Here is a 26,471-nt window from a genome sequence, read left to right on the forward strand (position 1 = left end):
AAAATAAATATTACCAGATTTTTGACTTTAAGCAGATTGGTGCTGTAAGGTCACAGAACTGTATGTCAATTCACTCTTAAAGAAGACTTGACTCACAATGAAATGGGGAAAATGAAAACACAAAGCATTTAATTTCCACTACAATCAAAAAAACACCTGTGAAGCATTCAGTAACAATACTGTGGAATGTATGGACTTCATACAGTTTTTCTAACTACATAAGGTTTTATCTGCACACAGTTTTGGAATTTGAATTTTACTTTGTACTTCTGTCTAATTTTGCCATTTTGGGAAAAAAACAAACACAAAATAAGGTTGCTTTTCACTGGCTGCTGTGACCGAGGAGTTAAAAAAATAGCATGTTCTTTTGGCAATAAACCAGAATAATTATAGTAGTACATAAGCAAGAGTCACATAGATACTTCTCTTAAAAGCATCTCTGCTGGCAAAACCTGCTGTATTGTGAACATGCAATCATCCTGAGAGCATTTAGAAACCTCTCTTCTTGTAATTAGGCTCAAATTGAAAGTTTGGCTGAAATACAGAGATCATGTAGGTTCATTTAGTCTTGAGACTTCAGCATAAAATTTTTGTGTAGTTCTGGAAATAATAGGTATCAAAGTGTCATCATATCAGGTTTTCTTTGCACTGAGAAAGTAATTTCTTGGCAAAGAATTTCTCGTCAAAGCAAGCTTTTAATCAAATTTGAAATTTTAATGTGTGATTATTTCTCTAAACTGGCATTGCAATAGGAGAAATTATGTGAATAGCATAGCTGATGCTCTGAGTAGCTGCAACCTCCAATGCAAAGGTACATTTGTGTGATACTTTCATGCCTTTGGCCTCTCATTTAGTTGTGATTTTATCTTCATAAGAGTTTTGTGGGCTTCTGACAATGTGAAGTTGCTTTCCAGCAAAGTATTTCTGCTCCATTTAGTCCTACTTACCCAGTTTTCTGTGTTTATACATCTTGTGATATAAGTACAGTTCATCTTGCCAGTCTTGAGCCTTCTAAAAATCAAATATTGAGGCTAATCTTGCTACCCACCCTTCTTCAGTGCTAAGATGTTCTTATCTTTTCCCCTGCACTACTAGCCAAACAGTTTAGACCACAAGTGAAAATTTAGATTTTTAAACTTTGATGAGATTATGTTCTGCATTCTGACATCCAGGACAGCTGATCTAAATTAATTTGAAGTTGTTTCTGGGAGGATTAATCACTCTCCAGAGGCGTTTCCTGGTTTGGTTGGTTGGATGGTTTTTCTCTTCTTTAGTAATGCCACTAAATTGTGAAAGTATAAAAAATTAGGCACAAGTTTCTTGAGGGCTATCTCAGGGTTCTTAGCATTATATAGGGCTGTAGCTCTTTCTGCTCAAGTCGTGTATGTTGGGTTGTGTAAACCTTCTCCTTTTATTAGAGAATGTGCTCATATGTAAGTGTACTGTTTAGTCATCCTGTCCTGTTGTCCTCAAACACATTATATTGTTTAGAATAACCTAAATACGATGACAAATGTGTTGGCAGAGTAGCAGAAGGTGAAACCACTCTGCAAGAAATGAACTGCATGCATTCAGTAAGGTCAGGCTGCTTTTATGAGCCTGTTAGCATCTCAAAAAATGCAGTGAGTGTGTTGCCCTAAAGCATATTTGGATTTCTGAATAAGGAAAGTTGTTGTTGATTGGGGGTTTTTGCTCAGATTTTCCTAAGTGAGTAGGGTTCATATTCTCTGCATATTAGTAAAATATGCAAATTTTTTTTCTGTTATTCACATTTCTTCTTATTGTAAGCAACAGGGTGTGGCCCTGAATATTGACTTGGGAAGGTGGAGGAATATCCTTTCATGTAGATCTGTGCTGCTGTTCTTCTTAGTAAAGAATGACTTCCTAGACATTTTCAGCTGTGTTAATTTGGATTCTCTTGTAGTTTAAATGTTTATGCTTTAACAACCATTAATTATCCCTTGTGCCCAAGCCCAAGTCATTTAAACAGAATTGATTTTTATTGTCATTACTGACAGGGCAAATTACTGTTGATGTCAAAGATGTACAACTGTTCTGTGAGCTACATTTCTTGTTGACTCCTAGCAAGGCTCAACAGCAAAAAAAAATCATGAACAGGAAGCCAATTGTTTTGTTTAAAGTATTGCTACTTAATAACCATAGAAGGTTACAAATTATAGAAGATGACCACACACTCAAGATTATCACTTGCAGCTTTCAAATTGCATTTCTGTGAGAGCTGAAAATTCACAAGTGTAAATTCCTGTAATCAAAGTGCTGTTCTCTAAATTACACAGTTAATCTTCTATCTCTTTTTTTTTTAATTTTTTTTTTTTTTTTTTTACGTTTTTAGGCACTTGTGTATGTGGGGAATGTACATGCCATGATGTGGACCCAACTGGTGACTGGGGCGATATTCATGGAGATACTTGTGAGTGTGATGAAAGAAACTGCAAAGCAGTGTATGATAGATATTCTGATGACTTCTGTTCAGGTAAGGTTTGTGTGTAAAGGGGACTTACGTTTTTGGTTTTATTAAATTAATTTTTTTTTTTAGTTTTATAAAATACCTTCCAACTGGTCTGATTTTCCTCTTCCCTAGTGCTCCAGTTCTCATTTTCCTATTTTAAAATATACCAAGCTTGGGGGGCAGGAGGGGGCTTTTTAAATTAAAGACATAATTATGTATTTTTTTCCATGCCATGTAACAAAATTCTGTAGAAATTAGATTATTTTAGGAAGAATCTTTTAGTTTCTTCTAATATCCTTGTGTTCAGTGTAACCTAATGTGAATTGGATAATGGTTGAAAATTTAAAATATAGGTGTATCCTTTTTGGGGAAAATTTGAATTTGAAAGTTCATTAGATCAGACTGTGTTTGTTATTTCATTTTGTATGACAGAGAGATAGATGATAATCAAGAAGAAGAAATTAAAGGAAGAGTAAATAATGAGTCAATGAAAAACAGTCCCCTGAGAATACAAATTGACATGAGCCCAAGTAGAGCATCAATACTTGAAAAATATGAATATGTGGCCCAGCTAGCTGCACTTCTGCAGCTGTATCCCAGACTGTACATCTTAGACACATCCATCTTCCTTTTTCTTCTGCTTGGACTTAAGAGCATCATATCAAAACAGTTTACATCCATCCATCCATCCATCCAACCATGGCTTTGCTGTTTAGATGTTCCATGTATCAGCTAACAAAGGCTGAGATTCTGAGAGAGACCTTGCATGCAATTTTTTGTGGATACTAATAATGATACTAATACTAGGCAGGAGAGAAGGACTTAGTTCAACACACAGCATGCAGTTTGTACACACAGGAATTCTGCAAAAGCAAATGAATGTGATTTCAAAGGGACTTTACAGATTGGAGGTTGTCAGCTTCAATGCATCCTGTAGAAATATGGTCTGGCCTAATTAATAACAGGAAGAATGCAGTCACATCAAGGACAATAATGATGTGGTATAATTTCATCCTATTCCTAGAGTGAGATGTGTCCCACAGAAAGATGATTGGAGTTGTCTGTAAAAGAGAAAGCTGAAACCAGCGTGATACATAAAATGGTCAGCCTTTTCTTTGCCTGTTTAAAAAGTGAAATGTTTCTCAACAGTTGTGGGGCTTTTTTTGTGTGTGTTTTGGTTTTTTTGGTTTTTTTTTGGTTTTTTTTTTGTTGTTGTTTTGGCTTGGGTTGTTTTGTTTTGTTTTCAATAAATTTAGAGGAATCACTAGGTAATAAAATGGGGGGAAAAGAAGCTTTTCCAAAAACCTTCAGTGGCTTAATTTACTAGTTACTGTTCAACCACTTGCAGGTACTATATGTTTATTTAAGGGTTTATTTAATGAATAAACTGGAATGATGTAGAGCTGTGTGCAGTCACGAAGTCATGAGAGCAGCAGGAAGATTGAGTTGGTTGTCAGTTTTTGAATGTATCACTGTGTTGCTGTCAGGGATTCTAGCACACAGGGACTGATCAAAATATCAGCATCAGCTAAGAAATGCAAAGCTACAAATCAACAAGGTAAATGCATTCTATAGTTAATAGTGAACACAAGAGTTTCAAACCTAATTAAATTAAATCAAACCTTGTCATCTAAAACTAGTGCTGTGAAACTGAAAAAGTCATGCTTGAACTCCCCTTTCCTGGACAATATTGCATTTGCAGCTGCTGCTGCCCAGGATGGTAATGGTTGTAAGAAAGTACAGACAGTTACAAATAAGACTGGGGGAAGACTTTGCCATTTGGCATTGGATTAAGGACTGGTACATTGGTCTTTGTTACACAGACATAATTGTGAATGAAGAAAACTTAGATATGAAAGGAAGGACTCATATGGCCTTCTTGAAGTGACTAAAACTCAAGTATGATTTTGTTTTTCCATCTCCTCATCAAAAATTTTAGTACTAATTATTTTTATGCATTTCCTTTCCATTATATTTTAGAAAATCCTAATTTAGTTTTAGCTGGCCATCCAAGTATACTTTCCTAAAATAGATTTGCAAAAAAATCCATTTGCACATGAAGCAGTGTTAACAATATCTTCTAGTCCTGCTGTTTTGTCCTGTTTCAGAAATAGAAAAGATGCATAAGTTTTAATTTTAGTTTATTGTAGTAGTCAGGCAGAATCTGCAATTAAATAAAAGATTTAGCAGAGGAATTGTAGTGGGACAGGTTTTTTAATTGCTTATATGAAATAAGTATTCATTGCATGAAGTGTACATACATTAGGTGTATCTGAAAAATAACCTCATTGTTTCTCACAATTATTTGTAAATTGATTTGGGATGAATCCAAGAGTGATTAGTTAGATTAGGGAAAATAATCCATCTCTCTTAAAACCTTCATCAAAAAGAGATTATACAAAAATTTCTTGTCTTGTTCTGCCTACCTAATAGGTAGAGACAGGGAACCACTTCGTCCTGAGTAGCATGGAGAAATGATAGGAAATCCTGTTTTCGTGTAAAGAGCTTCACTGTGACTGAATGAAATTCTATGTTTATTCAATAAAATACAAATAACAGGAATTGACAGCCCTGATGTGAGGATTTAATATCACACGAGGGCAGCTCCCTGCAGAAGCTTCATATGGCTTGAGGTGACTTTATTTCACAGTATATAGTACTGACTACTGGATGCCTTCTTTTAACAACTGAAGTGCCATTCAGAATGTTCCTGAACTATTGTCTTTCAGAAGTCTTCTTGACATTAAAGTGATCATGTTCATTTAAAGAGATAATAACTGTCATGAATTGACACAGAAAGAAAACATGCTTCCATTAAGAAAATTTGTCTGGTCACATTTCATTAGTTCTTTTGCTGTGGCTTTAACAAAGAAACTATTGTATGAAAGTACCTAATCCTCCCATAAGTATCTCTCTGGGTCAGGGGTCATAAATCCCATTCATAACCTGTCAGCAGGTACACATGAAGGCAAAGGAAAGAATTATGGGATCAGAGAATGATTTGTGTTGGAAGAAACCTTAAAAATCATGTGGTTTCAACCACTACCAGGGACTCCTCCTCTGCAGGGATACCCTCCAGTAGACTGGGTTGCTCAAATCCCCATCCAGGCATCCCTTGAATATTTCCAGGGGTGGGCATCCAGGCAGCTTGTTCCAGAGCCTCACCATCCCCACAGTAAAGAATTTCTTCCTTGTAATCTAATCTAAACTCATCCTCTAAACAAGAGGAAGCCTATAATGCTTTTCAAGGAAAACAACTTTTCTTTACATTAGTTATTTTGTGCAATTAATAAGACTTGCATTTTGGGAAGTAATCTGATGACTCCTAGAATGGCTGCTTCCTCCCATTTTCTCCTTGTGAGCTAATAAACAAATATGTTTTATAAATTGGTACTAAAGGGCAAATATGGTTAAAAAGAGATATAAACCTCTGTTACTATGGTTTTCAAGAAGAACATGGATAGAAAAATGGACATTGGAGCAATGCTTTGGTCATGTGTCCAATGAATGACGACTATGTGAAAATTGTGAGAGATCTAAACTGCTGTCTGAGCTCATGAAAATAGATAATTGATTTTATGGCAAGGGATTTTTTTTTTGCTGATTCTCAGACTTTTCTTAGGAACATTTTGCATTGCCAGAATCTCAATGCTTTTTGCAAAGAGCATAAAGAGAGAGAAGGACAATTATCTTTTTTTTTTTAGTTTTTCTTGAGAAAAGCTCAAGACAAATTGCATATGTTTGCTTTTATATGAAGGAAATATATGTGCAGGGAATAGTCTCAGACATGCCGTAAGATACCAAACAACATATCTAATTGTCCTACTGAAATGAGAATGGCCAATATTTCAAAACTTTATTATTGGTATTTCACTGTTTAGTAGAAGACACTGGTTTGAGACTTGGAATTTATGAGACGATGATTGCCTCTAGTGGATCATGTTGATTGCAAGTAGATAAAGGATGGTATTGATATATTTCTTAGAGAATATGCTCCAACCATGGTAGAAAACAGCATAAAAATAAATTAAATATTGCCTTATGACATTCCACATTTCCAAATGGTGGTAAAATGTGTATTTTTAATCTCTATTCCACCCTTTTGCATTAGATCATGTGCTGAGTGGCTAAACATCCCTTAAGGAAAAAAACAGAAATGGGAAATATGGCTCAAATGGAATGGTAGACAGTGCTATTTTCAGAAACAAAAGTAGGTATAATGGATTGATTGTATTTTTTGCTAGTCTCATTACTGAATGAAGCCCCAGCCGTGATAAAGTTCATCCAATTAAGAGTTTTTTATACCTCATCAGAATGGAGGTTAATCTTGAATTGTATTCATTATAAAGGTCATGGACAGTGTAATTGTGGACGATGTGACTGTAAAGAAGGATGGACTGGGAAAAGGTGTGAACATCCACCTTCGTGTCCAATGTCAGTTGAAGAAAGTGCTAAGAAATGTCAAGGAAATTCCAATTTACCTTGCTCTGGAAGAGGTAAGCACATTTATGGAAGAATTTTCATGCCCTTTAAATGTACTTCCATTAAAAGAATTTTTATAGATGCCCAGCATTACTAGTAATGAAAAAATGTGTGCCTTCTTAGCTTACTGTGCATGAATCACACCTGTATAACTTGTGATTTAGGAGGAGGGAGGAGAAGAATACAGAGGTCACCTATTTTTCCTGCTTTGCATTTTATTTCACACGTCTTAACATTTATTTTGGAGGTTTTCAAGGGTGCTTTGAAGATTGCCATAGTTAAGTCTTGAATAAAGATACATCAAAAATATGGATTTAGTCTGCACATTTTTTGACAAAAGCAGCATGAGATTTTCAGCCTGTGTAAAATGTTGTGGCACCATTGTGATAAAGACTGTTTGGATTTACTCTAACAAACTGCCCATTAAGTGCAGGACTGACTTCCATAAAATACAGTCGTGCTTCAGCACAGTTTGCTAGTTGGCCGTTGGCTTTTCATTTGAAAGCATTTCTTTGTGACACTGTAGCCTTTTCAAGAGCTTTGACTAAAAATATACACTAAGTCTTGCACACACTTAAAAGATACATTGCAAGCAATTTTTCTCAGAAGGAAAAGGACCTGCTAATTTTCCTCTGTCACGGTGTGAAATGTGGTTTTCTGCAGAGAGAAGAGAGAAAAGTAAATACAAGACAGAATATTTCCAGAACTGGTAATTGAAGTTGTTATGAATTTATGTATTTTCTGGGAAAGGCCTAAAGCTTCTCTTGAATTACTGCATTTGACCCTTACTGTCAGTTCATTTGTGATTTATTCTTTCACTAATACTATCTAACATAGTCAGAAATTGTAGGCTGTTCATCCAAGTTATTTCTGTGATAATTGTACTATTTTCCCCCTGTAATTGTATAGCAGCTCATTTACTTCCTAACTGTAGCATTAGGAGTATCTTAAAAGAACTATGTATTAACAGACAGTTGCTTGCTCTTTTCTTAGCTAAGCTGCAGTTTTCTAATGAATTGTCTCTCTCTTTTCCTGCTAAAATTTTGCAAGAGAATTTTTTGCTACAAGTTAGTTGGAGAATGGGCATCTGTAGAGAATTAACTGCATTTTATTTTTCATGCTCGCAGGAATGATAACTAAAAGAAAGGAGCGTTGACTTTTGATTTATTTTTTTAATGTTTTTAATACTGGATCTTTTTTTAATTGTCCTTATGGATGTTGAATATTTCTTCTTTCATCTGCTTCACAAAAAGTCGTGTATCTTGAGAGCTTGGAGTCAGTTCTATGATTTAGTTGCATTGTCCTCTGTGAAGACAGAGGAAGAACAAAAATCATAAAAAGAAGTTTAATTTGAATAAATATATAATATTGAATTTTTAAAATTAAATATAATAAGAGTAAATGTAAAGATTTTAACATTAATGATGACAATTCTACCCTTTTGGCCTTCTGCATAAACACCTAATGAAGTTGGCAGTGTTCTGCTGTTGAGATCCTGGCAGTGAAATAGATAATTTTCAGGTGAAATAATTTGAGTGACCTCTTGGTCAAAATTTTTAAAAGCAGTGTCTATAGTAAAAAAAAAAAAGGCTTAATTGATAGTGGCTTTCAATGAACTTTGACTTCCAAACAAGAAGAGATCACTAAGGTGTTCAAGGACTGCAAAAGGCACATATGCAGATGGTGGACATAATATGATAGACAGCTGCTGTATTGAAGGAACAAGTCATTCTGCAATTCCAGACTTGAAAAAAAATTCCCCATGAAAATTTCCATTTAAAAATGGAAAGCAGTATCTTGTTTTACTTCTATGAACAATTTTGTTTAAGACATTGGGAAGATGTTTTGTTCTACTCATATTTGTTTTACTAGACAGTGTATTTTTTTTTACCCCAGACTCCTTGAATTTCCCCTCTTTCCATGATACTTTGAATAAAAGAAAAGTGTAAGAACATTTCTGAACTGCTAAAGTAGGAGTTAGTTCCTATGAAAAATTGTCATTGGACTTGCATAGTTAAATTTGGTGCCATTCGGAAATCCCACTACCTGTCATGGGAAGAAGTGTGGTACGAGCAGATGAATCAAAATAAGGTTTTCCAATCAAACACAATTGATTTCAAGTCTTCAGGAGTGGGAATGCCATAGAATTGTAAAAATATCCCCAATTTTTCTGATGTCCTGAGAGAGGATTGTGTGATGAGGAGAGTCTGAAAAGGAAAAGGAGATTTTGCCTTTTCCATTTGAAAATGATGGTACAACAACAGTTATCCTTGCCCAGGTCAGTAATCCACTGTACTGCCAAAGAAGTTGAGTACTTAATGTCCTTATTTAGTGGGATTTTTTGGTAAGGCAGTTCCTGTATGGAATAGAATACACAACAGAATTCTCAGAGATGCAGGTGCATGACTTTATGATTTTGCCACATATTGTGCCCTTAAAGAATGTTTTCTGTTCATCTGTACCTTTTGTTTTTAGATTTAGATGCTTTTGTTGTTTATAGCAATGGGAACTAAGAGAATTGGCACATCCCACCCAGATTTTGAGAATCCCATATTCCCTTAACTATCAGTCATGTATCTCGGCAAGAGGAAAAAAGGTATAGAAAAGAAAGAACAGTGAAAGAAAATGGGGGTTTGTAACCTTTAATGTATCATAACCTTTAATGTATCAGGCGTATATAAAAGTTGTATTACAAATTATAGAGAACTGAAAAGAGGTTAGGAGGAACACAATTAGGTAATCACTTCCTATAAAATGCAATAAATTATGATTTCTCACTCTATATTTTGCTCTTCTGAGGGTAGATGAAATGACCTTTGTTTTCAGACTGTAATTCCCTTCCTGATTTTCCCCACTCACAAGAATAGCAAGCTGTTTCATGGGTGCTGCTCAGCATGTGGGGATATTAGAGAGGCTGCCAGAAAGGTATTACACAGTAGTCTTATATTTCTTAGCTGCTCCATTGGTTGAAGGAGAGAGAAAACTTCTATTGACATGCTGAGTAGCAAAGGAAAATGTCTACATGCTGAAATGGTGTTGTAAAGGCAGAGCAATTATAAATTCTCTTTATTACATCAGTCAGGTTGTCTATATCATGTACAAGACTATGTATTAGGTGAAAGAAAATTACAAGAAAATTTTGGGAATAAAAACCTATTAAGTACTTTCCAAAAATTACTTTCTCTGCAAAAGTCTTTTGAGGGTGAGGAGTGATTCTAGGCATCATCATTCATATAAAGTGAAGAATTCCTTCTATACTCTAATTCCCAAGAGTGTTGTTTTGTTTTTTTTTTTTTTAACTTGCTCCGTGACTTTTAGCTTAGATGTAAAACTTTCACTTTTTTCACAGTGAAATCTGTTACTTTTAAGAACACACTGCACATCAAGACCAGTGTCAGACATAAAGGAAAAGACATACCAAGAAATCATTATGGTTTGAAATAAAGAGGTACTATATTTTTGTCAGGATTAAGGGAAAAGACAAACCATTTTCTCTAAAATGCACATCACTCACTTGAGTTTTCCCTTCAGGTACAAAGCAGATTTAAAAATAGTTTTAATAAAAAAGCCTTTAGGAAGAGAATTGAAAATAAAAAGAGTAGGTTTTGAGAATAATAGATGAGAGGGGTTTTTTTAAAAAAGAATCTTGTTTTCCTCACTTACCCTTGGTGAATGCAGCCATTCCATGGCAGATTTACAAAGCCAGATAACTGAAAAATATTCTTATTGGCATTTTAGCATTTAAATATCTTCTCTAAAATTGCTTTTATTTATTTGTCACATGGAGAAAATGAAACTATTTCTTTATTGGTGAAATTCCTCCTTACACTTATGTTCTAGCATGGGCTAACTGAAAAGTGAAGGGATTTTTTGATTCTTTGCATAAAAGATTTCTGTTGTTCTTGAAAAGGCCCCTAAGCCCCATTTTCAAAATACTAAATCATTCATTCAAAAATTGTGTGTCATTTTGAAAGTTTACCAACAGCAATACCTTTGTCCTTTTTTCTCTATTTAAAATTAATAGATTTTGATTATCTTAGTGGAAGAGCAACAGTGTTCAATGCATTCTTAAAGATTCCTTGTGGTGAGCTAAGACAGTGACTCAGTCCCTTGTGTTCTGTAATGCTATTGCCAGTCTGGCCAGATAGCCTCTCCTGAAGTCTGAAAGCAAAGGTCAGAGGTGACTCCACGGAGCAGAGCCATTGGCCAGTGCTTGCTGCAAAGAATTAATCCTTTTCTGGAGCATCTCCTGTGTCTTTTTGTATGATACACAGTTTGTGCTGCTCTCAAATGTCTCATTGCATACAAATTGTTGTATCAACTGTGGTAGATTCCAGTTGATGCAAAATGGATAGTATAAACAGAAGGAAAGAGAAACACACATGCGATAATCCTATGTGTGCAGTGACGAGAGTGGATGGAACCTAGATAAATATAATGTGCTAAATAGCTGCCTAAAACCAGGTATAACTGTACAACTGTCTTCTGACCTTTGTGAAGTTTTACATGACTCATGGAAAAGATGACATTAAATATGCAGCTTGTGAATAATTTTGGGTTGGATCATTAACTACTATAGCTTCCTATAAACCTTTAAATGACATCATTCAATATATATTCAAGATTTTTAAATAGATGCAAACTGTAATGTGGAAGCCTGATCTTTTCATCTCTACAACAGGCAAGTCCCTACAGCTGGGTAGGATGCCTTAAAAAGGTAGAAAGGCTGATGGTGGCATGTGTCACATCATGAGAACTTGTTCTGCCCCATTACCACTGGAACCTCATTGAGTATAGTTCTATAATGTTACAGTTTTGGTTCTTTTGTTCTAAGTGCAGTTATTAGTTAAGGACTTTGGGGTCTCCCTCTAGTATGGCATTGCCAAAATTGATAAACAAAAGAAATTTCCTGTTTCTATTAGACACTTGCAGAAAAACATTGCTTCTGAAGCTTATGGCTTGTTGACTCAGTAATGAGAGATGATAGTGGAAGTTGCTATTTGAATAATTCACTGTGCTTTCTACATGACAGGATGGGGTCAGAGCAGAAAAGTGTAAACAATCCTAAGGTAAAATCTAGGTTACTACCCCTGCTACTAGCTCTTTACTGCAGCCCCTTATTATGCAAATTGTGCTGTTTAATTGAAGTGTTAATTACTCTAATGTACATCATCTCTGAATTTGGCATGCTGTTTTCATTCATTTTGCATGACCCCTGCATTCTGAAGGAGGTCTTAATTAAAGCACTATAGTCGACAGCCTAGCAGCAAGTAGCATTATCAGCTGGAGTAACAAGAACAGAAATTCAAGTCATGTGTCACATCTCTAGCTTTCATCTCATCAACTTTGAGATCGAGCTCTTCTACATCTGTGTGCTTCAAGCAGAGAGGCACTCTTGCTGTGCTATTACTTTAATGCTGAATGAGCTGGTGTAACAGCATTTGTCATACAATTTGGAATACTCTTATATGCTGGACTGGCACTTTGCACCCCACTTGTTGTCTGTTGAAGTCCAAGGAAAAAATAGAAATAAATAGTTGGATCCCACTCCTTTTACATTTGTATATCAATAGTTTAGATCACTGATTTTAAACAGCTTCTCTGATTCAGGCTCTGTTTGAGCCTTTCTCTCTAAATTGAAGGAGGATCTTCTGGAAGCTGTCTTTGTTAGGAAAGCTTCAAAATTTTAATTTTTTTTCCCCTTTTTTTTTTTTTTAATCAGAAAGTGCTCAGGAGCTCATCACTTCAGTTTTTCTCTGTAGAGAAAGGTACTTATTTGTGACCCATCTATAGCACTCCTTGCTGTTGTTTTTGCCTTATACTGTTGTATTTTTGGGAAACATCAAGTAGGGACAGAGGAACTAAAGGAAGAACATTTAATTTTTTTGGTGAACCCTTACTGGCAGTGCTTATAATTCAGTAGTAAAAAAATGGTTCCTGAAGTACTTTTTATCTGCATAGACGCTTTCTTAATCTGTTCTGGGAGAAGCAGGGTGTATTGGAAAGTGTCTGTCTCAGAGATGCAGGTGATATTACAAGTATGTGGTAATTCTGTAATAATAGAATTTTTTACTGTTCTGAATTTTCTCACTTGTTTCCATGGTAAGAATTTTGAAAATCAGTAAAGAATTGAGGAAAAATAATTTTTCTGGTTTAGGATAATACTTAGGAATAAAGGTTATGGGGTAAAAGCCCAGTATAAGAAAGGAATCTTTAAACCGTGGCGTCATTGGCTGGTAGAGTAACAACCACAGATGCCAGCTCACCAACATTAATTTAGCATGCCCTTTTTCAATATAGTGTGTTTTCATTAAAATGTATTTCATTTTATCCTCGCCAGTAAATGAGGCAGTAGAGGACAAAAAAACCTTCTGATGTTTAAATGGAATATTCAGGAGGCCAGATCAATTATTTACATATGATATATCTGATTATTCATCTGTGACATATTAATATGTAATTACTTATTATGAGTGTGCTAGGTGTCTGCTACAGACCACCTGATCAAGAAAGGATTTAAAAGAAGCTTTGCAGTCTTAGAGCTGGAGAATGCCTCAAGGTTGGAGGCCTTGCTAATCAGAACCCAGTTTACATGTTTTTTTTTCCAACCGTATGCCTATTGGAGTGTATTTGGAAGCACTTGTTTAGGTAAGGTTAATCTGAAGGGTAAGAATGGTTAGGGTACCAATGGCAAAAAGTCTATCGAGTAGCAGACTTAACTGCTAAAGTGTTTTTCTGATGGCTGTAAGCACTGACCACTGACAACATGAAAAATACCTCTTGTTTTCTCAGTCAGTGCCTCTGAAATGCTACCACCTCTGGACACTTTGCAAAATTCTTCTTGCGTATGATGTCTTCATCATTCTTGTTCTCCTGATCATAATTCTTTCTCCAACAAGGACCTCTTTCATCTGTGAAATGACATCTGTGAATGAAGACATCTGTGAGAGACCTTGAAGGCCAGGACTGCCTTTCTGACAGCTAGCTGTCTTCTGTGTGCAGTGTCTTCCATATCCCAGTCTTGATTAATTTTCTTTACCATTATTTCCCCATTTCAATTGGTGTGACTCTCGTTTGCTACTCTAAAAGTCATTATTCAGTAGTTGTTAGTGAATCTTTGACGTAGTTGGCCTTTTTTTTTTGAGGTGTTTTTTCCAAATTGTTTGAACTTGATTTCTTTAGCAGGGTGGGAAACATGATGCAGAATGCAAACTGAGGGGGGGAAATCATATTCCCCCCCTATAATATTTACCTATTTCTTGTCTAATACAAAAGTCTCAATATTGAAATTGTTATCCAGAAAAACAGTGTGTGAGAAATAATAGTTTTCCCTAATACTATGTGTGAATTTGGGTTAAATTTTTAATGCTTGTTCTATTTGTATTCTAGTGAGATTTACAAATGTAGACGATTGCTATATTTTAGAAGAATTCACCTATATATTAATATATATTTACCTATATATTAATATTTGTACTAGATCTCTGTCTTAAATTAGCAAGACAAATTATGCTGTTTACAACTGAAAGAACATGGTTAGGATTAAAAATGTTCAGAAATAAGTGGATTCTTGTAAGTGCTGCACTTTGCTACAGGCTGGCAATTTTAGAATGTTTTCCAGTAGAGGATTGCTGTAATTATCATAATTGCTATTACCTAATCAAAGACTGGACTGACACTCATTTATGCTAGACTTCCTCTAAATCTACATTCTGCTCTCTTTCATTTGATTAGATAGTGAGCTGCAGATAGACCCACAACACATCAAGGCCTCTGATGGATGGTACATGCTTGTAAGAGCCTAGAAAACAAATATATTATTGTCAAGGCTGGACAGAGAAACTGCATGCTCTTAAGCACTAAATCCTGACAGTCAGAGATTTGAAGTTTCTTTTGTTTCTGCTGAAGGATGAATAACATATATGAAATACATTTGCTTTTTATATATTAAACTGATTTTAAGGAGGTAGACTGTAAGCTATGCATTCCAGTCAATGAAGATATAACCAATTAAAATTTATAATAATTTTTAAAGGAGCTTAGATTTTTGCTGCTCCAAATTGTCATCCTATTTTGGTTCACTTCAGAAAGAGGTGTCTGACCAGAAGTCAGGCTTTATGAATGTCTTGAGTACTTTCAGAGATACGGGAATCATTCACACTGACGAAAAAATTATTCATTGCAATGTGCAAGGGTAATTTTAAGAATGAATGCTTTTGTAATGCATACAACATGAGACATAGATGCAAGTTAATTTTGCATTTGTGCAAGTGACATAACTATTTAAAATGGAAGTACCTATAAGTACCTTCTCTCTTGACTTTGGTATATCAAGTGTTCTTAGTTAAATCATAGTAAGAGGAGATATTCCAAAAAAATCTCTGCTGGAAAAAAGAAGCAATTGAGATGTGTGCATGTGCTTATGCAAGAGCTGATTAGATTTCACAGCTTGTTCACTAGAACAAATATCTCCTGTATAGTCATGAAGTTGTACGATGCAGCAAAAACTGAGATTGTTTGTGTTGTCCAAAATATTTACTCATCACCATAAGAAATGTATGTATATTGAAATATTAGTGCATGAGTCAACTGGCATTTGGAAATGCACTTGTGTATGCACAACAGAGTCAAGTCATCATGGTAAATAGATGCTAGCTATTGCAAACACAGAAGAATGTTCTGGGTGAGGTTCATCTTAAATTTAACTAGACATAAAAATATGATACTTCAGCCTTTGATTTTGGTGGAATGATTGTATTTCTAAATCAGAAATTATTTTCCCATTTCTTCTATATTTCTGTGTTACTACAATGTGAATTGTCGTAATTCATATTTTATCCTACTGTCCTGAAAAGAATTACTATCAGGCTAACCTTTAGATGCCTGCATTTGGGTTCTATGAATCATTTTAATTTACCAAATTATTTACCCCAAATATAATGTCCTACTACAGTATAAATAAAGGTAATAGAAGTCTACTGGAGCAAGGAACCTCTGCTGTTGACATGCAGATAAAAGTCCTTTTCCTGGATACTTGTCATTTTATAGTGCTTTGAGCTGCCTTGGCAGTGACATCTTTACTAGTAAGTTAAATAGCTCTGTGGATCACCCCAAGGCACTGAAACATGCTTGTCTAAAGCTGGATTGATAGAGCAGCCACTGGGCCACTTTTGCCCTGTGCTAGCTAGGATTCTCTCAAAAAAATTCCTGATAGCAGCTCAGGAATTGATGAGGAATAGTGGCTGGTCCCAGTAGGCAGTCTGGATGAGGCTGCCTTCATGGAAGATGCTTTGATAGTACAGATGCCATTTCTTCCATGCCAGCTGGCCTCAGTGCCAGGGAACTGTCCCAGACCAATTTAATTCACGAGTAAAGAGACATCTGTCAAATACTGTGGTTATTCTCATGAAGATTGAATTTCTTTCTGCACTGAGGTTGGTGTGGTAGCTAGGAGGCCTTCAGGAAAAGGTGACAGAAAGGAGTTTCCAGTACACAATGTCAAGGACCCACCGCTTACTCTGAACCTGTTATCTGCTCTGTGCCTTCAAGGCAGCAACTTCTGTAAAATAAATCGATCGGTTCTGACCCAAAATGGTTTTTGTATAGTATGATAAATGATTAATAGGCTCCTAGGCTGACTGAGTAATTTGATTCCTGCCTTACTTTGTGCTTATGAAAATTTTTACTTAAAATGCCTGAAAGATCCTGAAAATTCAAATAAAACCAATTTTTAAGCTAAAAACTGTTAAGAATTGCAAACATTCAGACTGTTGGTGAATACCATGTCATGTTTTTCTAGGATCTGCTTTTTGGAAAGGAAATCTGGACTTGATAGAATAATTTTGGAGGTCCAACATTCTGTGGGAAAAATGAAACACCACCCTCTTTCTTAACTCGATTTAAACCTGACAAGGTTCTAACCTAATCAATGCTTACTTGCTTATCTGTTTCATAATTTCTTGTTTGAGGAGTTCCCTATTTTTCTGCAAGTATTTTGCTATGATTTACTTATGTTACAAAATGACCCATGGTAACTGCACATCAGTAGGGTATTTGAAGCACATAGGGACAAAGATTAAAAAAATCTTTATATTCTATTTGGAAGAAAGGTAAAAAAAGCTAAGCTGACTTTATTTTTCTGGTAGTCAAAAATAGACTTGCATATTTATATCAATAGTTATGTTTTGCTTTATTAAATTCCCAAGTGCTGTTTGCCAACTTTGCATGAAGCACTGACTGGTACGTTAGCGATACAGGTATTTCTAAGGGTCAGAACACTATAAAGGTAATTTAATAAGTAATTTAATCTAATTTTTAAAGTATGTAGGGTTTCCCATTAAGGAAAAAAGTCCATATTTCTTTAAACAAACTTTTAGAACTTAATACATTTAGCAAATGCTGAATTCAAATCAACTGAATTTGATATTTAAGCTGAACTTCTCCTATATTACTTTCAGAGTCTGCTTTTTTGGTGTGAACCTACATAGTGATCAATATATGATTTATGAGGGAAAAAAACCCAGTATCTTGCAAAAGCATATTTTTTTCTGATAAAATTAAAAAGTAAATGTTGTAAGTTGCTGTTAAGTAAAATGTCTGCAAAACTATGTTCTTTAGAGTTTTGGAAGTCCATCAAATACCTATTTATAAAACTCAGGAACATTTTCTTGTGGAAAATGCTTTAATGTATTTTGTTGCCTGTAATTTTATAAGCATTTGTATCCTCGCTTTGCACAGAAAAACTGAAACGAAAGCATGAGCCCCCTGAGAGAGAGATATGGAATTGTTTGCTTTTACATGCTTTTAGAGATGTTTGTATATTGTGAGATCTGAGTACAGACTGGACTAAATATTTTAAATGGAAGCAAGGAACATGGAGAGAAGTGCAGCTGGGGGAAATATTGGCTTTTGATCTCTCATTGAAAGTTTTTGCAGTTATCAGTGAATAGTGGAAAGTATCATTAAAAAATAAAAGCCTAAATACCTTTAAAATGTTTGTGGGATATAAGTATAAATATTTATATGAAATCTTGTGCAATAACACTACAGTAAACTTGTTTTCTGCAATTTATGTTTGGAGAAAACTTGTGCAAAGTTCAGAGACAGTTCAAAGTCAGGAAAAGTCAGGCTGAAAGCTAATCTCCATACTGAGAAATTGCTAACAAAAGTTTTTCCCAGTCAAAATCTTTGTCCCAGAATTTGTGGTTCTCTTTCTGAGCCAGGGTTTCACAAGAAAGAACTAGAAATTGCTATAATACATTATGTCATTTTGTTTCCTGAGTGCCACTAATGCATTTCTTTTACAGGAACTGCTGAAGTTTTTCTAGTAGGCCTGTGGGTTCAAATGCTCTGCCCTTTCCTTGCCACCTTCACTTGTCGAGTGCTCAGAATACTTTCAGGAGACAGCTTTGTCAGTTCTGTTAGAAAAATTATTTTATGGCATACTTGAAGTCAGATATTTGTCCATGTCTTTGTTCTTTTTAGTTTGTCATCTTAATCACACTTCATAAAGCCAATAAAGAAAGACATGACCCAAAAAATAAGTGCTTCTGATTAAATCATACTTTCAGTAAAATTTACTGTTACCTCAGCTCTCCAATTCTAAAATTTAAAGCATAGTGTTGGGTAAAACCAAGCAAAACAACTTTCCTACATTACACAGCTTTTCAGAGCAACAGATAAATACCAGATTCAAGAAGCTGCTGTTTCATAAACCTTATAATCTTTGATGAATCTGGTCCCTCTGAGACATCGAAGTAGAGAGGGATGGGAAAATCAGATAGTAACCGTTACTGGTGTTATCTGAAACTTTGGATTTTCTAGTTGTTTTGGATTTTTGTTTGTCTTCTTGTTGATTTGTGGGTTTTTTTCCCTGTCAGGGGTCATAGTTGTTGCTTTAAAGATAGAGTATCTGAAAACATGCTGCTCCTAATTATTTATAAAGTGCAATATGTGCTCCTTTCTTTCTCATAGGTACTATAATAAGTAATTAATATCTACTTTACTTACTATAAATTAGTCATTGCCTAATTACATGTTTCAAAATGACAGCACTTAAGGAATGAATGTTTTTGAAAATGTGCAGGAATGCAATTTGTATTGAATGTGAAACTAGGTGTCTTGTGGGGTCCCTTCATCAGTTTACTCAAGAATCTTTTAATAGCATTTTCTGCCTCACTGAGGCCACCATAGGAACATGGTGTGTTTGGAGTTAATTTATTAATAAAAACCCCTTGATTTCTGTATGTGTCTTTCTGCTCATTGAGAGAGGTGTCCTTTTAGTAACTATGGTGGTGCTGTGTATATTTGTAAGGCTGTGGAACCACACTCACAAAAACATCCTTCCTTCTGAGTGGATTGTGAACCCAGTCTGTTATTTCCCACTAGGGACTTGTTTCCAAACATAAGGCAATGATTAAGAACAGAGATTGAAGAGGAACCTGGAACATAGCACGTTCTTTCATATTTAGAGGTTTATTTTTAAAGAAATGACCTTAGGACTTGTTTGCAGTGTGTGAAAGTGGCAACCTTGCCCCACCTAGCAACTCATAAACAGTGCTACTCATTGTTATTGCCGGTAGATGGCATTCTTTATATTAACTAAATAACTAACAGTTTCAAAGTTTGTTGCCAGGTTTTTTTTGAGGGGAAGGAGAATGGGTGATAGACATTTGCTTTTCAGGGTATTCATGGAAATCATACATGCCTGCTATTTTGAAATGTCTGTCAGAATTCCTTACTTTAATTCAGAAAAGCAATCTTACTGGTTTTTCTTTTCCAAAATGAAATTAATTATGGAATAATGTAATGATGCAATTAACTCAGTAATTTTTACTTTTATTTTGGGTGAGGAAGAGGAAACGGTTTTTCTTTTCCTCTTTTGGGAGCTACAATATTTAATGGAGAGTTAAGTGTTAAATATTATTGCTACTTTCATTCTAGAAAACTGCTTTAAAGAATTTTTTTCTCCCCTAGTGCTTACTCTCTGCAGCACCTACAGACACAACCATTTCTCCTGTAGTAGATCAGTGGCAGAAGAGGGAATAACTCAGTGACCCAAGACCGGGTGTATAGCTCTTCAAATGTTTGGTGGCTTTTTTTCCTGTTTCAATGCTTAACCCAAAGCCCAGTAAAGTTAACAAGGAGATGTACACTGGCATAAGAAATTTTGTGAAATTCTGTTTCAATGCGTACCGAAATAAGAGGGCTGCTCTCACAGAAAGGTATGTTGATGGAATCTAACCAGAAGATTTTTCATGCATTAATCATATTGGAATCCATGACCTTTGCAATGATAAATGAACAACTGAAGTGTAGAAGATATTTCAAGATCCATTAAAATTCAAAATGTATTGCATATTCCAATGCATAATCCAGATATTGATCATTGTGGCTTTTGCATGTGTTGAATGTTTATTTCACAGGCACCAAAGACATATAGGAGCCATACACCCCTGAAGGTGTGTGGATTAAAACTATAATTTTCCCAGCTGGGATACTGGAATAGAGTACACTTGGTTCAGTTTGCTATCACATGAGGACACATTCCATCACATTATGCCTGTAAAATTTATCCATACTCAGATGTGAGCTCAAGGTGAGTGTGAGCAGCAGCCTCTCATGTTCTGGGCAAATGAGGCTTCTCTGGCCGGAAGAGGGACTGCCAAATGCAGGACACTTTCCAGCTACTCACTATTAGTGACAATGAATATATATCTGTGAAATAATGAATTCATACCAGCGATTGCTCAGTTTCTAAACCTAGCCTTTGCAGTGACCTTCAGCCTTTAATAAAGTAAAGCTGTGTCAAACTAAAGCATTAAGTTGGAAGACCCTCTGTGTCACCAGGTCAATTGACCTGGACAGACTTACACTCTCTAACTTAGAAGAAAAAAATTAGACTTTTACCGAACTGCACATTTGTGCTTACTGGAAGAAAAATCTGTTATTCCCAGGACTATCAGAAGCTCTGTGGGTTGTGACCTGCTTGTGGTGGTGATTCTTGTCACGACCTTGTAGTTAGAGAACCAAGCTGAGAGTCAGGAAAGATATTTGAACTGTGTTTAGGATTATGGGCAAAATGCCCATGGATAGAATATTTAGGTGTATCAGTAATGCTCTACTACCCAAAGGTTATTCCATTTATCCAGTCTTTGTTGGAAATGGCCTTCAGAAACTGTGCTTTCTTAGAGAAAATACTATGTCAACACATTAGGAATCACATTAATTTTATGTAGAGAAATAAGGTATTTATCCCCCACTGCACAAAGGTTCAGATTTTTATACAGAACATGCACTGGAGCATAACTGAAGAGTAGCTCAAAGTGTCTCCCACACTTTAAAGTTTCATTTAAGCTTTGAATGAACTCTGAAGATAAAGGGATTTAATATAAACCAGAAATACCATTAATAAATGCAGACATTTCTAGGTATGTAATTACTTACTAGAATTCTGTTTTCTGCTTATCTGTTTAATTAGAGGTGCAATTTAATATTTGTGAACTAAAATGTATTTAATATCCTAATCCATGCCTTTGCCAAAAAGCACAGACTACTAACCCACTTTATCATTATTGGATTGATATTTAATTTGAGTTGGCATGCAAATGTTATGAATTCTGAATCTTTTTATTCAAGTTTTTACCTCTAGTATCATTTTTTTGAGCTTGTGCCCAGATGAATGAGTAATAGTTTTGTTTTAATAGTTTCAGTATGTTTTAACACTTAAAAGCTGTTACCATAAGCAAGAAATATGCTGATCTTTTCCCCTCTTCTTCTGGGTGTAGAAAGAAAGGGATATCTAATCTGAACAATCTGAACTTTGTTTTGTATTAGCTATCTTCTTGTTTCACATCACACATTCCAAGATTTTTTGACACTTCTGGGTGACCTTAGCTGATCCTTAAGCAATTGGAATGTGATGCATCTTTGATTATCATATAATACAGACACCTGCAAGCTGTAATTAACTTAGAGGCCTCTTGGTCATTTATACATGAAGCTGTCAGTTTCTTTATTGGCTTTCCACACTGACTAGTCCTAGGTGACTGATATTTGGCTGGAGAATCACCATGATCTTATGATCAAGAAAATATTTGTCCAGGTTTTTTAAGGATACAAAGGAATAGCAATTGAATAATAAACATATAATCATAATTTTATAATAATTGTCAGTAATTTACACAGCAAAACTGATAATGGTGAATAGAGATAAATCGTAAGAAGTGTAAATATGGCTCTATAATTTCCTAAGCCTTAAGGGTTTTTTGGTGACAATGTCCACAAAGAAAGATGCAAGAAAAAAAAAAAGCTCAAAAAGACAAAGCTCAAAAAAGCTCAATAATATTTATACTATTACAAATATAAATACAAATGTATTAAGTAATAATAACACATGTTTTCCAGAGGTCTGAAATTAAGTGTTAAGCGTTATGATGAGCAGTTGCACCTAAATCAAAGCAAGATGTGCAAAAATCTGTCACCTGTAGAACTGTCTTACACACCAAACTTCAGACATTAATTACTCTTGGGTCATCTCAGTGAATATATTTACAGTAGGTCACATGAATTTCAGAGTAAACCTCTCATTCCATTCATGATGTTGAGCACTGTCAAGCTTAGGAGCGTCTTGCAGAGATCATCAGTCTTCTGGGCAGGGAGCTTGAACATCAGTGAACATGCAAGCTGTATGCGTTTCTATTGAGATCAGATAGATAATTTCTCAGATGACAGACTTTCAAGGATGATCTAATAAGCAGGTACTCTGTAGAAAGAAAAGTGATCTACCAGGATTTGTTCAGCAGTTTTTCTTTTTTCTATGCTTAACTTGTAACTACCTAAGTTTATTCTCACTACAGCAAACAGTTATGGCGTTTGACATGGTGTGTTTGGGCTGGCTAGATCTAGCTGCAATGCAAATAGGACATGCAAACATAGCCAGTGGTAAGTAATATCTTAAATGAGATCTGAGGCTCCTTTAGGTGTGAACAATAACTCACACTAAGTGACTAAATGACCTTATAAATAGTGCCCACTGATGTGGAATTGCATAAATGGACTGTCACTTTGTCACATAACATGTATCTGTATTTCTGAAGAGCTTTTTCTGAGATGCTAAATGTGGTTCTTTCTCAATGGAAATGACTCATATAATCACAAATTTGATATTGTGACATTTTTGGGTATTATTCCATCTTGTCCATCTAGCTTGGTGTTAAAGTCTTCAGAGTGTTACACATTGAACTGAATCAGCAAGGCGACATAATCTCTTCTAGATTAATTCAAAAGGATTGTGGAGCAATAGATCATTTAGATAATGGAGTGCTGTAATGATTTATGCTACTTAAAATCCTGTAAAATAGAAATTTCTTTCCTCAGCGATGGGTGACTTCTTGACAGCTATATTTTATGAGCTAGAAAAAGGCTATATCACCTCCAATACAGCAGGTTCTCTTTGGGCATTAACATGCTTAGATTTCCAATGCTGGAGCATTTAATTATCATTAGGGTGGATGACTGTAGGCATCATAACTTCAAATGTTAATCTTAATTTTCATTTATCTTGCTTGTGACTCTATGAGAATTCATATCTGTGAACAAATGAGTGGAATTTACTTACACAGACATTCACAGAATCTCAATATTGCTGCACTTTTATTATTTTAAATTTAGGGCAAAGCTTGGCTCAGAAAACCAACAGAATGTTTCAGTTTTCTTCCAGAGGCAAGTAAATAAACCAGTCAGGGACCTGATTACAATCTTAACATGGAATAACTTTATGTCAGTAAGGATTGTGCTGTGCTAAAGGCAATGAACTCTGCATTATATTACAGGGAACACGTTACAGTCTCTAAACTCTTTTGTCAGAATCCTAAATGTGTTGTGCTCTATATTTTTTTGAGTAGGTTTTGGTGAATTTTCATATTACTGATATTTGTCTAGAATATGATTTGCTTAATAATGGCAGAAATGTTCCAGTGTAAGGCACTATCATCAATCATAAAAAAATCACATAATCCATGTATGATGTAAACCTTTACTCAGCTTTTTTAAACTCCTTTGGAGACAGTGGAGGCTGAATTTAGAAACATTTTTGAGGAGGTGAAGTGTTCCTGCTGTATCTGAATATCTACACACAGCTCAGTAGTAAAGCAGTAAAAAAAATTATAAAATAGGATAAACTCCAAATAATGTAAAATAAACTTTGAAACTGAAGAGGAAATTGAAATGCAAAAATACTGGGAAAATATGCATTCTCTTTTTCTCCTGTGCTGGCAGCAGAGCTCAAAGTGGTGGTGGGGTTTGCAGCCTCTGTGAGGTTGGTTCCAGGCAACTCCATGCATCCCACCATGGCTCAGGCCCTCACACACAGGGAGTGGTGCCACTGGGAAAGTGTAAGAAAGGTTGGAAAATTATGGACAGAGAAGAGGGAAACAATGAGTGAGGAACAGCATTGTGAGCACTGGTGAGAGAGAAGAAAAAGGAGGAGGTGCTCCATGGCAGAACACATCCCCTGAAGCCCATGGAGGACCCACACTGGATCAGGGGAGAAATGTGAGGAGGAAGGAGGGAGAGATGACCTGACCAGGACTTCCATTGCCCTTTCCCCTTGTGTCTCTTGTGGCAGGGAAGGAGAGAAGTCTCCTCAGTGCAATAGTGAAGCTGAACATGGGAAAGGGATAAGATATGTTTAGTTTTAATGTTTGCTTTTTTGTTTCCAAGTACGCAAATGAGTAATTAAAGATCTTTTTTTTCTTACCAGATATTAAATATTCATTGCTAATAGTTAAATATTTATATTATTCTTATAATGAAAATTTTCTCCAGGTTGGATCTGTTTTGCCCACTGTATTTAACTTTGAAAAAAGAATTCACAATTCTGATATTTGGATTTCATACAGACACATACTGAGGTCATAATTTTCTGTTTTATTTATGAATGAAGGTGTATCTTCAAGAAAAGTCTGCCACTCTCATTTGGAATGTGAAGCCAGCACTTTCTCTGGCTGCATTTTGATTTTTAAAAGACTTTTCTTACTATAAACATTTGCAATCCAATTATCTGACATTATCTGACAAGTCATTGATACTGTCTCCTTTACTCCATAAAAGAATTAAAAAATAAGTGAGCATTAATTCCAGGGCTGGCCCATTAGAAAAGAGAAAAAGAGGTTCCTTGTTCCCACAAAATGCAGTTTTAATTGGTTCATTTGTCAAATGGTAGTTATCCTTAATCAATATGAAATCAAGACTAAAAATCGTTGCATGAAATTTGAAATCATTGCATGAAATGTGTAATGATGGTGATTGCTGTTGTGGACTAAGACTGAATAATGACTACTAATACCTGGTCTGAATGGTACAGGTAGGTGAAAGCATAAGGTGTCAATACTTTCATGGAACTTCATTACAACTATGTTCTGCATGGTCTTGATGTCACATTAAAAGAAATATCTGGATATTCCAAATAAGCAATCCAAAAGTCATAATTCAGGATGTGTACTTTCAATGCACTGTATATTCATTGCACTGCACTTGGTTTGGAGTAATAGTGCGTTTGAAATAAGGTCAAGTAGTACCAAAGTCAGAATTTCTTTACAATTAGTGCTAAGTAGCCAGCAGGATAGGAAAGAATAGTAGATTAAAAAATAAGGCAAACATTTCTAACAACAGTAAAAGATGATGCTGTAGTAAGCATCACTAAGTGATGTGATTAGTGGAACCTGTTCTCCATTCCAAGAGGCCCCAAATAATGGTGATTCTAACTGGGCCTGTAGCAAAGTTGGCTGTGCAATTTTTACATTTACAATGTATGCAATGCTGTGAGTTTCATGAAGAAATACATCACAGGATGGTTTTGTGGTTTGCAGGTATCTTCAAGGTAACCTCTAGCTTCAGACTGAGATAGCTCAGATCCCTTTTAATATTTGTTTTTTCAAAGACACCACATTAGTGTTAAGGAAGGATAAAATACTGCCTGGTGAGTCTTTTAAATGGCACTATTTGTGTGAGAGTAGATGCATAATGGCAGAGTAATGATTCTACTCTGTCTATATGTTCAATAAACCAAACTGAGGTTTATATTTAGGCTCTGCATTTAGTCACCAGCTTCATTTCAATTACACAGTCGTCATTTGTATTCTCTTAGAGCCTCTGCTCTCCACTGGTGAGTTACAGCAGTATTTTTTTAAGCACTGTAAGCCTGTGTGGCAAAAAGCGATGACTTCTGTCTGAAGAGGTTTCTTGTGTAAGGAGAGACTGTTCTGTTCCACTGTCAATAATTAAGAGCACGTGGGAACAAAAGGGAACGTTCCCTTCTCAGGATTAGTGTACCTGAGATTTTAACTGTTCTCTTGTCTTCTGTGTTATAATGTCACATTCTCTGCTCTGAGGTTTGACAAAATATATCTTTTATTGTGGAGCCTGATATTCCCTTGTAAGTAGTATGTTATCAGATATTTCAAAGCGGCATGATGGCATATTTTTAACTTTTAATCTGAAATACTGAATAACATCTGCT

The 26,471-nt window shown here is 35.4% G+C and overlaps 1 protein-coding gene across 2 annotated transcripts in view; it reads left to right on the forward strand.

Annotated features, from left to right (window-relative positions):
- ITGBL1 (integrin subunit beta like 1) overlaps positions 1-26,471 on the forward strand; it is a 127,128-nt gene that overhangs the window by 58,864 nt on the left and 41,793 nt on the right. For both annotated transcript variants that reach the window (XM_074535676.1, XM_005487264.4), the window contains 2 exons: positions 2,354-2,494; positions 6,820-6,966. In XM_074535676.1, the coding sequence (XP_074391777.1) occupies positions 2,354-2,494; positions 6,820-6,966 (288 nt within the window). The remainder of the gene's footprint in view (positions 1-2,353; positions 2,495-6,819; positions 6,967-26,471) is intronic.

This window comes from Zonotrichia albicollis, chromosome 2, assembly GCF_047830755.1.
Source record: "Zonotrichia albicollis isolate bZonAlb1 chromosome 2, bZonAlb1.hap1, whole genome shotgun sequence".
Taxonomy (NCBI): domain Eukaryota; kingdom Metazoa; phylum Chordata; class Aves; order Passeriformes; family Passerellidae; genus Zonotrichia; species Zonotrichia albicollis.